The sequence below is a fragment of the Poecilia latipinna genome, unplaced genomic scaffold (genome assembly GCF_001443285.1).
Source record: "Poecilia latipinna isolate Pla-1442-1.1 unplaced genomic scaffold, P_latipinna-1.0 Scaffold572, whole genome shotgun sequence".
Classification (NCBI taxonomy): Eukaryota; Metazoa; Chordata; class Actinopteri; order Cyprinodontiformes; family Poeciliidae; genus Poecilia; species Poecilia latipinna.
Window position 1 is genome coordinate 505,863 of NW_015113188.1, and position 14,496 is coordinate 520,358.

General features: G+C 38.7%; 1 protein-coding gene across 2 annotated transcripts in view; it reads left to right on the forward strand.

Moving 5' to 3' along the window:
- The first annotated feature begins 1,427 nt into the window (after window positions 1-1,427).
- Window positions 1,428-14,496, forward strand: part of LOC106953270 (dysbindin-like) — a 19,979-nt gene continuing 6,910 nt past the window's right edge. Inside the window, exon 1 of one of the 2 annotated variants that reach the window (XM_015041891.1) lies at window positions 1,428-1,749. In XM_015041891.1, coding sequence (XP_014897377.1) covers window positions 1,707-1,749 — 43 coding nt within the window. In that variant the 5' untranslated portion in view covers window positions 1,428-1,706. The remainder of the gene's footprint in view (window positions 1,750-14,496) is intronic. The other variant, XM_015041890.1, reaches the window with a different exon arrangement.

Below are 14,496 nucleotides of genomic sequence, written 5' to 3' on the forward strand. Positions count from 1 at the left end.
TGGAACAAGTCTCTCTTGCTAGTTTTAACATAATAAGGTGGCTTCACCTGGTTCACCTGGTTCTAAAATGTTTTATAATATAACCACGGGTGTAAAAAAAACACATACCACAAACAAAATTAGCTGTTACACCCGAACTGTACTTCTTCAGACAAAATGGAAGCTTTAATATGAAGAAGCAAACATTCAAAATATTCTGAAAGTCATTAAAGATGTAGCATTGCTAAAGAGTTTAACCTCATAGGAGCCTTAAAATCAACTCTAAACACTGAGCTGCAATGTTTAAATTTACTCTTAAGAAGGGAAAAGAAGATGTTTTGAAAGCATCTGGACCGATCAGCTTCAGCACCAGTTCCACCAGGACCAAACTGGAAACAGAAACTCTCACTTGGTGTTTGTCAAGCTGTTGTTTCTACATTCCATTTTGGTTTAGCTGATGGGAAAATCTTCGCTTATGCAGTCGTTGTTTAGGCCGGCGGCTAAAGACAAACACAGTGTAGGGTAAAATTCATTAAATAAAACGGCTGCATCCAGAACCCGACCACCATGTTGGGTGACCAGCCCAACATTAAGAGACAGCCTTGTCTCTTAACTCTCTTAACTGAGTAAAGAGACAAGGCCTCTTAACACGGTTCATGTCGGGAGCCTAACTTTGAGAAATTCATATACAGTTTAAAAACCCTTGTTTGCATACTCCTGATAAAAAAAATACAACACTTCTGCAAATTTTCTTCACATTTTCTTCAAATTGAGAAGTTCTCCTCCTGTGTAATTAGCTAAGGTTTATTAGATCACACAAATCTTTTCAGTTGTGCTTGGGATTAAGATTAGGGCTTGGATTGTTGCACATTTGGAAACACCTTCTTCCTGACAGAGTGACCTCAGGGTGCAAATTATGAAACGACTCTCCTACCAGCATCTTTGTATTTTATCTAATCACTAGATGAGATTAATAGTTGTATCAGAACTGATTGATTTAATAAATAAACTAGATTATATAGATATTTTATGACCCAACAGCAGATTTGAATGTATGATAAAAGACTCTAGAGAAATATATCTACCAAGAAACAATAACAGAATTGTAAAAGTCATTTTTTCTGGGTTTCCCTCATAGTTCAAATGTTTTCTAACATTTAACTTCCCCACTTTTTTTTTAATGGAAACTAATAACAGTTATGAAACTGTGAAACATAATTCACTCAAGCAGATTCAATTTCAAAACACAAGCAAACAAGGAGAAGAAGAGGACAAAAAAGACAAATGGGGAGGTGAAGGAGAGGAAAGGAAAGGGGAGCAGAGACAAAAATAACAGAGGCATGTGTCTGTTCCTCCTTGGTATTTTCCACTCTGTTAAATAAATCCCTTCCTCCCTCCCTCCTCTCCCTGCTTTCCTTGCTCTCTTCCAGCTCCTCCTTCCTCCCCGTCATTGGTCAGCTGGCTGAATCCACAGAGCCACAAAGTTGTCCTCGCTCTCATCCAAGTGGCTCACGCTGCCCTCGGGGAGGAAGAAGAGAAGCAGGGAAGAAGGACCAGCAGGGAGGCGATCTATATCTGGACACTTTGGAGCGGCTGCAGAGAGCGGAGGAGGTGGGGGATGCGCGTCAGAATTTTGGTTCAACTCTGACAAGGCTGCCTGGTAGCGTCTCCTCACCCTGTCGACACGTCTGACTGATGGTTTTGTTTCCAACAACTTTCCCAGCATCATGAGCTCCTCATCAGCCAACCTTCAAAGCAAACGCCTACCTTGTAAGTTTCTTTTAAAAACTTCGGTTTGATCAGATTGAAGGTGTTAACCAAAATGTTCTGATTCTAAGAAAATTGTCTGGATGTTCCTGTGATTTTTTTTTTTTTTTTACCTTAGCCAATTGAAATGAACCACAAAAATGGAGTCTATAGGCTGCTGGGTTAAGACAACAACCTGACTGATTATTTTGTTAACCTAGCACTCGACCAAAATATGGGCAACACTGGATTAATTTACCATAACAGGGTTGGGTTATTGAGACACTCCACAATAAAAACAAAACTACATCTTGAGCAAACTATTAAAATTAGCTGCAACAAAATACAAAAAGTTGGTTCATTCAAGGTTTATTATGTTTTCAACCCAAGACCTTTGGTAAAAAAAAAGCACTATCCGATAACATAACCCAACCTCATGTTACACCACGCAGACGCTCAGTCTTCACTGAAGAAGATTAACTCGCTTGTATCTGTTAAACTTGCTGAATGAATCCAACAAAGAAGATTTGATTGCTCAGGGGGAGGAGACACTCATAAGGCATTCAAAATTTTTGCCACAAAAAATTTGTTGTTTTTTTAATTATTGGAAATAAATAAAACAAGAAGCTCACGTTATGGCAAACATATTCCACACCTGTCTGATGTAGTACAAGACAGTGAATTCTTCCAAATTCACAAACGTCACAAAACAGCAACGTATCAACAGGGAAACACAAAGTTCACTTTACTTTCTTTATTACATTTTTGACATTATGCGTGGGGCGATAAGTAAAAGAGAGTAATTTTATGTCAATTTTTAAATAAAGCAACTAAAAAAGTTGATTTGTTGAAACACATTTATGAGAAACATTAATACTACTTTGCGTACCTATATTGACTTTTTTATTATTCGACAATTGTTTGCTTTAATTAGGATTACTGAACATGATTAGCACTTGGTGCTAAAAGCCTAATGTCATGTTCAGTGAACAAACTGGTTCTCTTATGTAAATTAAAGTAATGAACATAATCCCCTGGCATTTATATTATTCCACTGCATTATTTTACCGCCTTAGCATTTTTTTCTGTCTTATCAGATTGTTGTATAGTTCAAAATGGTGTCCACCCCAATAATCTAGGTCACACTTCTTGACCCAAATTTTTGGTTAAACTTATCCCAACAGAGTAAAGCCAGCATTGGGGTAAAATAACAATTTTTGTCAAAAGTGCTTCTTTCATATATGTAAATAGATCTTAAAGTCATTTACAATAGCATTGCTGTCAAGACTAAGCTCCCTTTGTGCATCATGTTTTCATGGGAGCCAGTGTGACGGCTCAGCCGGTGTTTTAATAGCTGCCTTTGTGTTGACGTTCTCCAATGAACCTCAAGTGCCAAAAAATCTGAAAGGAATGTTGACTCACTACTCTAAGTCATATTCGGTACTACCAGATGAACAGGTCATACTATGTCAGGAACAAACGCACACACACATGCACGCACACACACATTGAGAGGTAAAGTTGGATTGGGATCAAAGCACAACTATAGACATAGATCTCTTCTTCCTAATGGGATTGCGGTTGCGAATCTCGTCAGAATCGACTCGCCGCAGCCTGTTTTCACAGATAAAGCGGCCCAGATAGGGCCTGAAACTGCATTAGTCCCAACGAGTACAGAGATTTCACGAGACTGAAATGGATCAGGGTTCTGGCTCTGGAGAAGGCGTCGCCCATCTGTCGTTGTGCCTGCTGTTCCCCGTGTATTCGGCTGCATCACGTTTTGATTTCTGTGTATGAGCCGGAGAGATCCGCCGTGCCGTGTTTGGATACCGCGCTGAGACGCGAGATGCTGCCTAATGAGCACAAAATAGAGGATGAAAACCTTCATGATAGCTAAGCGTAACTCTCCCAGATCACATTGAGGTGTTTGTTGCTGTGTTTTATGCTTTTTCTGTTTATGCATCACGCAGGAGATTAAGACTTGTGCAGCAGAAGTAAAAACATATATTGAACAAGCTACAAAGTCTTGCAAAAGTCATGTTACAGCCACTAACTTTGATGGATTTTATTGAAATGCTGGGTGATAATTGTAAAGTAGAAGGGCATATAAATCATTTCATAAAGATATAGCAGCAGAGATATGACATCAGGTCTGCTCTCACTCATAACCTATTTATTGCGGTTCCAATTAAGTTTTCTACATATGTGGAAAACTTTCAGAATACTGCATTAAAAGTAACACATTTTTTCCATGATGCTCAAAAAAAATTGCCTGTGCTAAAAGTGGGCAGGCCTCTCGTTCAGAACATAAGAACTGTTTTGTTTGATTCTTCTGGAAAATTATGATATATTTTCGAGAAACCGAAAGCAAGCTTTGAAATGAAGCTGCTTTACTTTTTCTAATCTAGCTGACAAAAGCCAGGTTAAATCACTTAAACCCACCTGGAGTTTTGTTTTCCAGGTCATTCTGAGCACAATGGGAAAATATTTTATTCTAAAGAAAATAAATGATAGTTGGCCTCTTCTTCCCAGCAAAGCCGAAGGACATATTTGTATTAATGATTGTTACAATAAAGATGACGTGGATCAATGCTTACATTATACCCTAATTGCTCTGCCGCAAGCAATGCCTTGTGATAATCGAGCGATTATTCAGTCACTGCGTGCAATTCTGCTTAGCAGGCGTGAATGAATGATTTAATAAGTTTAAATGAGAAGTTTAAACGTTGCTGCGCTGTGGATACACATCAGCTGCATCCATTATTCTACTCTAGGGTGTCCACAGTAAAAAGAAAGACAAGCAAAAAATATATATATATCTGGTAAGGTAAAGATCTGATGGATTAATCCAGGGTTAGCCATGATGTTTGACCACAAAGTTTAAACTTGATCACTACATTATTTTCCACTTGGGGTCATGAACAGTGTTGCACAAGGCCTTACCTTAAATTATGACGTAGTTTAATATTTGGACTCTGGTGGTAAATAAGGCCTTTTTTTTTATTTGTTCTTGAATGGTAAATTGTGATTAAATATTTTTTATGTCAACAACTTACCTAAATTTAAACTAAATACTTTAATGCAGGTGAACTCAGACACCAGTAGTTAGAAACAGGGCCGAGCTGAGGGTAAGCAGGGCCCCGGGCAGGATGTGACTTGTGTTTTGGTGTGTTCAACAAGCCTCATAACTGCTAAGACAGCAATGAATACCATATGTTGACTATATGACAGTGACGTGCATTAGTTGGACAATTTATTTATTTATTTATTTATTTATTGGGATTTTTTTTAAAATTATTTGATAAGTAGATTCTGTGAATAAATTTGAGATGGGTTTGTTTCTCTGCTTCACATTGTTTCAATTCAGACTACAGTAGTCTGTATTTGTTGGTTAAGAGTAAGGTGAAAATGTGACTCTACCTCAGAGACGACGTCCTTCTAACATAAAAAATAAAACTTTCATAGAAAACTGTCATATTTTTAAATTGTGAATTCATTTAAATGTAATATAATTTGTAATTTGAGGTAAAAACAAGTAAATAAAAAAAAAAACATCTGGAATCCTTTTAAATCAGATACTACAAAAGAAACTGAATTCTTAATAAACTTGACTGTAAACAACAACAACAACAGAGATCTGAAGCCGGGCTCACAGTGAGGGATTATCACAGTCTCTGTGGTTGTCCAGAGTGATCAGACATGCTGACTGCTGAATCAGCGCTTATATGACCAAACACTTGCTGCTGAAGTTAATAAGTGTCAGGAAAAAACCGTGAGTCACAAAACTAACGAAGGCTGCAGTAGGAGGAAAGATGACGACCTCCCAGGAGTTCTGGTTAAATCTGAAGCGACCTGGCCAGAGAGCACCGAGTAAAAGACTGAACGATCCTCTCAACTCATCACTTCCATCACCAAATCTTGTTCCTGACTGAGCGATGAAATAGATATGTCAGCTCAATCTTTCTGAGACTAAGACACAGTTTGCTAATTTCTTTATCAATCACTGTTACAAAAGTGTTTTTTTTTTTTTTTTGGCTGTTGTCTTAGTAAATTCCAATAAGTCGTGTTTTTCGATAACAATGTGAAACCTTCCAACTCCAAAATAAACAAAAATGAAAAAAATGTCTAAGTCATTGTGATTGGTTAAATAGAAAATTCCTCTCATTCTCCTGGTTTGTGTTAAAATAACTTTGAGCTGCTTCAAAAGTACAAGAAAAAGAAACAGCAGACACCAAAATATGCAACCCATGAAAACATGGTGGTGAGGGAATTTAAGAAAAGTTAAAGCCTTTTATACGTACATTGGCATGAAAACATTCCTGCTCACTTACAAATAAATTCTGCTGCTACTTTTTCTTTTTTATAAAGCAAACTTAAATGTTTCTGATAATAAGGCATATTTTGATGTTGGATAAAGATGATAAAACTAAGACCTGAGTACATACGCAGAGTCCAATGTTGAAATAATTATTTTCATGAATGGATAAAGGTACTTAAATCAACTAGGCTCAAATTGTTGAGCTATTTTTGCTACCATAAAAAGTTTGTGAAAACTTTTACATCACTGTTTTTTGTAGAATAGTTTTCATTAAACCTCCTAGCTCTCTTAGCTGTCTTCATTATTTCAGCAATGCTGCATATAAAATATTTCTTAATTCTGCAGTTCTTGCAGTCATCAGGTCTGGGTTGTAGCTTGTGAAATAGTAACTATTTTTTCACAATAGTGTTTTTCAGACACTTCCTCTGTTTTGGAGAAACCAGGCCTGTCACAATAACAAATTTTGCTGGACGATACATTGTCCCAGAAGTTATTGCGATAAACGATAATATTGCTTTTTGAGACCACTTTCAAGTAACTTAACTGAAAATGGCATAATATTGCAAGAAAATATTCTCAGAGATCAGTAGACTTTAAATTCTAATGAGCACTTAATAATGGAACTGGAAGACATTTTTAAACGTCCAAAATAAATAAACAAAACAACAGAAACAAGAAATATTGTCCATCAAAAAAAGGGACAAGTTGAGACCAATAAACCAGACTGAAGGCTTTTGTAATTCAGTTTTTGATAGAAAGAGAAAAGAGAAAAATTATAAATCATACAAATGGAAATAATTAAACTATTTTTAATATATCATGTGATTAATTGATTTATTGCTTATTGCAACAGGGCTATGCAACTGAATGATTCTGTTTCCAAAACGTATTAAAGTTAGAGAACTTCATACTGGCTCTTCCCCACAGACCGACCATGAACTTCGTTTTAAACAAGTGGCAATTGGAGCTAAATGCAGTCACTCTGCTGTTCAGCAGTAACCATTCTGTCTAAGAGGATTTGTCAGTGCAGGAAACAAACATGGATCATCATCTGGTAAAGCCTATTGTGTTAATCAGAACTCATGACAGCCTGCTGGTGGACATGTGGAGGGTAGCGGGACAGGACAATGACCTATAAACGGCCCTATTGTCAGTCATGGTGGAACCAAGAAGAGGCCTCCCGCTGATGATGTCAGCACCGATGGACGGTGCTGGACACAGCTTTGTCCCGGCAAACACAGCCTGAGCTAATATGACCATGGAAAGACCCGCAAATATAACAAAGCATCAGCTTAATAATGCACGAACCTTGCAACCCGATTCTTGTAAAGCGGGATCTTTTTTAGTGTTTCAACCAAAAAACTGAGAGTGAAAGTCTGACTGCTCCACTTTGTTTTTAAGGAGAGAGGAAAAGAGATGCAAGTGTGCAGTGCAGAGGGATTTTGGCCTCAAACTGCTTCCAGGCCTGCGTTCGTATCCTGAAATCTCGCGGTAGGACAAAGGTCAAAGAGTGATGGAATCTTTTCACCTTTGGACAGGAGGCCCAGGGCATTCACGGCCAGGTTTCACCTCAGGTAGATCTCCGTGTTTCAAAATCTGAAGTGTGGACCGGCTAAGTGGTCACAGAAAAGATCATTCACTCATCCGTTTATGGTCTCTAGAAATGTAAGAGACTGAAAAATAACAGCTGTAAAAAGCTTTGGACTATGTCAGGGGTCTTCAAAGTGCTTTGCAGTGCTAAAAGTATGAACTACCCTCTGTTTGGCCACTGTTTATTTAGGGTTGTGGAAAAAGACATTCCCAGTACTTTGCAGACAACTCTATTACAGTGGAGCATGTTCACGTCCAACTCATGAAAAACCCCCACTTTAAATAGTTGTGGTCATACTTTCATCTTTTTTATTCTTATTTTGCCTGGCCCAGACTCTGCGTCCTCACTGACTGTAGCATTAGTAACTAAAAATCAGTCCATTTAATCTCTGACAAAGGCTTGGTGATGTTGGCTAAATGTTTGCAGTTACTTTTTCTGCACGCCCCACACTTTGAAAAGCCGTGGACTGTATCAGTAATTTGCTACAACACCATGTTACAATAAAAACAATGAAAGTAAAGGCTTTGATTTTGGTAAATGTGGAAAAAAAAACTTCAGTGAGAAAACTGGAGCAAAAAGTAGCATGTTTGGGTCATCAAGTTCTAAAACCCTTTTCCATCCTACCCCACCACCAGAAATGTAAACATCCAGAGTTTCCTAAACACTGTGGGACCGTAACTGGACCCATGAGCTTTTCATCAGATGAGACTCGGAGTGATCACCTCATACCCAAAGTTAAATGTGGTGAGGGATCCTGTTTTGTTTTGCTTTTAGACGTTCCTGACAACCCTATGATGTGCATGACATCAAGGACTGTTTGAGATACAAAAACACTGTAAATAAAGTCCTGGTGGTATCTAAAACTGGGTCATCGTTGTGTCTTTCAACAAGATAATGACTCAAAACCTACGGCCAAGTCAACACACAAATAACTCACCAGACGTAAAATCCAGTCTTCCTTGGCCATCTGAGTCCCCAAATCCTACAGAAGACCAGCTGAAGAGGAGAGGAGATAGAGGAGAACTAAGGGAATCTGGACAGTCTGCAGATTGTTAGAGAAATTGTTGATGCTCCCTCTCTCTCTGGGTGCTCCAACCTTGTTAAATGCTGTAGGTGAAAACTAAGTGCTGCCCCCTTGTCAAAGTGGTTTCTTTATAAGGTGTTTAGTCCACTTTAATCAAACTCTAGTTTGATTAAACTAGAGTTTGATCAAACTCTAGTTTGATCAAACTAGATCAAACTAGATTCTTCCCAATTCGGTTAAATTGAGAAGATGTGAATGTGTAATCAAACTATGGTGCAGGGCATTCTGGGTAAATACAACCTAAACAAATGTGAGAGTCTAGCGCTGGTCGGAGAAATGGTTTGTGGTCTTTAACCAAAGACAAAAGAGAAATCCTACAACCGCTAAAATCTGACGCCACTCCATTTTTGTTCACATTTTATGAAGTAGGAAGTTGCACTGGTCTTCATTCAGATGTTTTAGTGTCGCATCCTTCAGTGGTTCTACGTGCAGCACTACCACAGGTGAGGAGAACAGATTTTTTAAAGGGTTTGAATCATTTGGCACAGTGCAGTATGAAAGTGAACTGGACTAGCTGAAAATGTAACAAGTGTTGCAATTTTTGTCCCCAAAAGAACCAAGTTTACCGGACTATCAGGTGAAAACACCCATATTGACAACACATGTACCAATACCAGTACCATCAGAAGTGCTCATATTATCTTTATTGTAACAATCCAAATTTTAATACTGGAACTGGGTGAGCCAAGAACAATAACAGAAGTCCAAATATTCTGCTTTGAATTGGCTCTTTATATAGGCATCATTTAAGTCAAGTCTTGCCGGTGTATGCTGACACAAGAGCTATTTAAACAGGGATGACTTCATCCACTTGGGTATGAAAACCACTTCCCAGCTCAGACAGAACCAAAGTTGGAGTATGGTAAGCTATTCTGTAATCAAAGTGGAGAAGAAAGTAGTGATTCCCAGAAGTTTGAATTCTCTGCCGACATTTTTCTGTTGTTACAAAACGACGGGAAAATGTTTCCACAGAAGCGTTTGCTTCTGGCCTTGACCTTCCCTCTCTTCGTCACAGGGGAGCTTCATGTGAGCTCACATTTTCCTCCAGCTCACTGATGGGCCTAATGGGAGCCTGTGGGCGACACCGAGCCCTCCTATCCCTTCATTTAGCTCAGGGATCAATGCTTTGCTGCTGCGGCTGACGCTTCTAACCTGGCATCTCAGCGGGCGGCTCCTCACAAAAAAAAAAAAAGAAAGAAAAAACAAGGGGGGAGAGAAACATGTGACATCCACACATTAAAGACACAAAGAGTGACCTGATTTTTCGTTTTCATTTATGTACGTGTACTTGAAGCTGTGCCGTGAGGAGATGACGAGATTTAGTTTAGCGCTAAATAATCTAGCATCAAAAAGGGATGATGGGTTTTACTTCTTAGATGCTGTGCCCTTTCATGTGGTCAGCCTCATCATGACACAGTTTTTGTGAAAATGTGACGATAGTATAATTCAGGCTCTTCATGCTAATCCCAACAAGGGCACACTCATGGTACGTCTCAAAAGTATTCACATCCATTGACTTCAAATGTCTCCTTTAGAACAAGCTTATGTATTTCACTTTGATTTTTTTTTTTGCCATAGACTTAACACAAATAGTAAGTGTAGTAAAGTACTGAAAAGTGTGGACTGTTTCTGACAGCAATTAAAATTCAACATAACCAATTCATTCAGAGATCACAAAACAAGTAAAGAGTCAACTTGTGTGTACTTTAATCCCAGGGTTAATGAAATCATTGCTGTGTTTCCATTACAAACCTGCGCAAAACTTTGTCTAATGTTAAAAAACTAAATTTTGCAATTATGGCTTTTCCATTTAATAAGAAACGCAATTAAAATCACAGGTGAATAAGTTTGTTCACAGGATAAGTCATTAAAAAACACAACGCTCCGTCATCCTCATACCACTTCCTGTCGTCTTCTTCATTTTTCCGCCAGTAGTAACATCCAGATGTTGATCACATGACTTGTGTGATGCAAAAAAAGTCTTTCCATTGCATTGCAGTAATTTTGATACAGCCGAATAACCACCTAGTCCAAAAGCAAAAGCGTTTTTATCGAAAAACTTGCTTTTTCTAAATAACATGTGTTTCCATTAAGGAAATGTATTTTTGTGAGTCCAATTTGCGCATTGGAAGCACAGCATCAGGTTTGCCAGGTTCTCTACTTTTATCTGGTCACTCTGTCTGGAATTTTTGTGATTTTTATTTTTTTTTTTAATCTGTCCAAATTACTCACTCTAGGAACTTGCGTTATCTTTAAGGAGAGCAGTCAGGCCCATTCAGCTGCATCTCTGCCTTTGTGTTTGCCTTGAAAGGGGCCTTTATTTGCCTGCTGCCTGAGCTGAAGATCTGGGCTTGTCTTTATGCCGGGAGACGGGGTGGCATGCAAACACATCCGGCCTCCTCCGTCTGTAGCAAACACTTTTCTGTCTGTTCCAGTCATTCTGCGTGTCCAGCTGGTCTTATGGACCTCTGCTTCTCAAGTCCCAGGGTGAGAGAGAGGAAGGAAAGACAAGGGGGGAAAAAAGAGCCAGAAAAGACTGAGTGAATGAAATCTTTCACATTCTTCCTTCCTTTCACCATGAAACTAATGACTTCGTTGTTGTGTGGAACTGATGTACAATAGATGCGTAATCTCATCGCTTTTTTTTTTTTTTTTTTGACTGAAGATTTTACCACGCGAGTTCCTGGGCTACTCAGAGGTCACCGGGGTCGCCGGTGGCCAAAAGACTAACTCTTGGATGAGGAAGCAAAATCAATGTGAGGATATACGTCTGTAGCTAACCTTTAGCTGCCCAGGGGCATCAGGCTTTCAGTGGAAACAATCAATGGCGTGATCAATCAGTGTTTAACTGGGTGAGAAAACACTTCAGGATAAGCAGCAGCTATATTTAAACCTGCAGCCTTAAAGGGAATCAATTTAATCCAGCTCAGGTTAGCTGCTTTCCAAAACGAAACCCTGTGTTTTCTCTCCGGCACGCTGCTCCCAGCTGGATGCAGCAAACATTTAGAGTCACACGTCAAGCAGGCCGCTTCTTGTTGTGTCAGACATATCGCTTTGTCAACGCTGCTGCCCTCGCCTCCCGTTACAGCTCTGAGGAAAACTGGATTTGTGATTGTGTAACAATTATAAATGTCCCTCTCTGTAAGGGGCGATTTTATGCATTTTACAGGGACATGGTATCATTTTACAGCACAATCAAGTAGTTATGGTAACTTTACTTGCTGTATATATCAAACATTACAAAAAAAATTTAAGAAACTGTCTCTTTGTGAAACTCCTGCTCTTTCTGACACTGCGCCTTCGGCAAGTTCTCACAGATTACAAATTTGACTGTATGCATTAAAATATGTATCACTGATGAGCAATTTTAAGTTTTATTTTAATCTCAAGATTCTCTCAAAAACCTTCCCAAAACATATTTTTAATCTGTCGAGAGTTAAGCTTCCTAAAATAAAGTTATGTTTTCTCAGCATAAATATCAGGATACATATTTATTAAAATCATTTTAAAAGAATCAACATACAAAGTGAACATCTTAACTTTAATTTTTAAGGGAAAGAACTTAAGTCTTGCTTAATGTCAAATACAATTGGTTGAATTCCCCATAAGCACAGTTTATTACCTAACCAGGCAGCTGAAAAAAATATCTTACTGGAACTTCAAAGTACACATTTATGTAAAGATGTACATCTGAACTATGAATATGGCTGAATATCGACTATTAAAGAGAAAAAAGTATTTTTATTTTGGCAGATTAGTTATAGACTCAGTTATAGTAAATGCGTAGTAGAAGGTAATAAGGGAATTAAGTTATTTCTATACTGCTAAATTATCTTCTATTGTAGTTAGTAAACACTTCTCATAACACTTATAATCAAGTAACTGAAGTCAAATCACCAAATTATTGAATAATGATTTTTTTGAAGTATCGGTATCAGTATCTGCGATACTAGCCCTGTATTTACTTCCGATCGTATCGATACAAAAATCCCAGTGTCGCACATCCGTACTACGCAGTGAGCAGAAATTGATTTCCTTATTATGAATGTAAACAAGCAGAAAGCAGGTTCAGCTTATTGTTGTTTCCAATGACCTAGGGGTTTTTAAAATGTCCCCAGTCCTCCTTGTGAAGCTCTGTTTCTCATCGCGGTCTCCGTCAACAAGCTGTCAGCTCAGACTGGAGCTGCGGTGACAGGCTCCTGTCATGTCGCCGTCGCAGATATGCGCCTGGCCGTGACTCATGGGGAGCGCTGTGCTGATGCAGCACACCAGACAAGCCAACCTGTTGCTCTTTTAGATCAGCTTTGCTGCCTTTGCACATCCAGAGAAGGACCTTTTTTCAGCACTTTCTGTGCTAGTTTAGCTTAATAAAGTAGCACAGAAAACCTGCGATCACAAGCGTCCTCAAATTGACACAAGCAATGACTCATCCTTTCTAAATTGCACTCGCTGGTGCATTTTTTTTTAGATCACTGGGCCCTATACGCTGACTAGATAAGCTTGACTTTACTCCCAGTTTAGACATGAATCAGACAGCTGATCCAATTAGTTCAATCCCTGTTCGGAATCGCTGCTCGGATCTCAGAGACTCATCTGATGATAGCAGTGGCCAGTAAATCCACTGATTCATACATTTCAGTTCAAGTTTCCTGTCGAACTATACTTCAATATATATAGTAGATATATCTACCTGTCTTTATTTAAATTTAAGATTAGTAATATAAAAAGAGAGAACCACAGTTTTTTCTGGGGTTCTCTTCAGCCTGGTCTCCACTTGAAACTGCAGTTCGGGTTATAGTGATGCTGATGAGGAGGAAAATGGCATCACATGGTTCCTCAAACAGGATTAACTTAGCGAGAGGACTCACAGTTCGCCCTGTGAATCTTAAGAGCAAGACTGAAAATGTGTGGGTGAGCAAAGTGCGGCTGTCTTTAATTTCCACTGATGCGCTCAGTAAAGCTTGCATTTTCATACAAATGATGAATAGAGGGGACTTAAAAACTCTGTATCTTCACAGATGTATGCTTACAAAGTAACAGAAAAATAAAACTGCCAACATGCGCATCATTTTATGCCTGGCATTGTCATATTTACTGCTTACTGTCTACAGAAACTGAACGAAGGGATATGAAGCTTTCTAGGCTACAGCTCAATGTCGCCCTCTTCTGGCGTGCTGGGCTGCACAGCGCTTTGAAATATGTTTTCAGCAATGCTCTGGTTGGGAGTCAAGACACAAGGATGTACTGAACAAGCAGAGAAGTCTGTTGACAGTGAGTCATTAGAAGACAATCAGGAACCTCTCATGAACTTTACACACACTAAGAGCAGACTATAATTTGTCATCTTCCTAAAATAATGGCCTAAAATGATTTTGGAAAGAGTTTAGGTAAGCCCTCTGCCCCTCATTTATGTAAAATGACTTATTTTCTGAAGGTGACTATTTTCTGATGCCCATGCAATCTGTTCATATATTAAAGTATTAAGACACGTGACAAACACTGTCCCGATGCCAAAACAACTTTGAAAAATGCAAATGTTTTGTGTTTCCAGGAATAGAATAATTGTCTCAGTAATCTCAAAGTGTTTTTAAGAGTCTTTGTTAATAAAGAATAATCCAGTTCGGATTTGGCAGAAGTGATTCCAGATTGTTTGTCCTTGAGTCGTGTGCCAACTTGAGCGTCGTTAGCCGGCTGCGGTGAACAGTAGTTATTTTCTGACTCACATTGTCTATTACCGAGAGACAGTGGTGGAGAAAGTACTCAAAAAATTTACTTAAG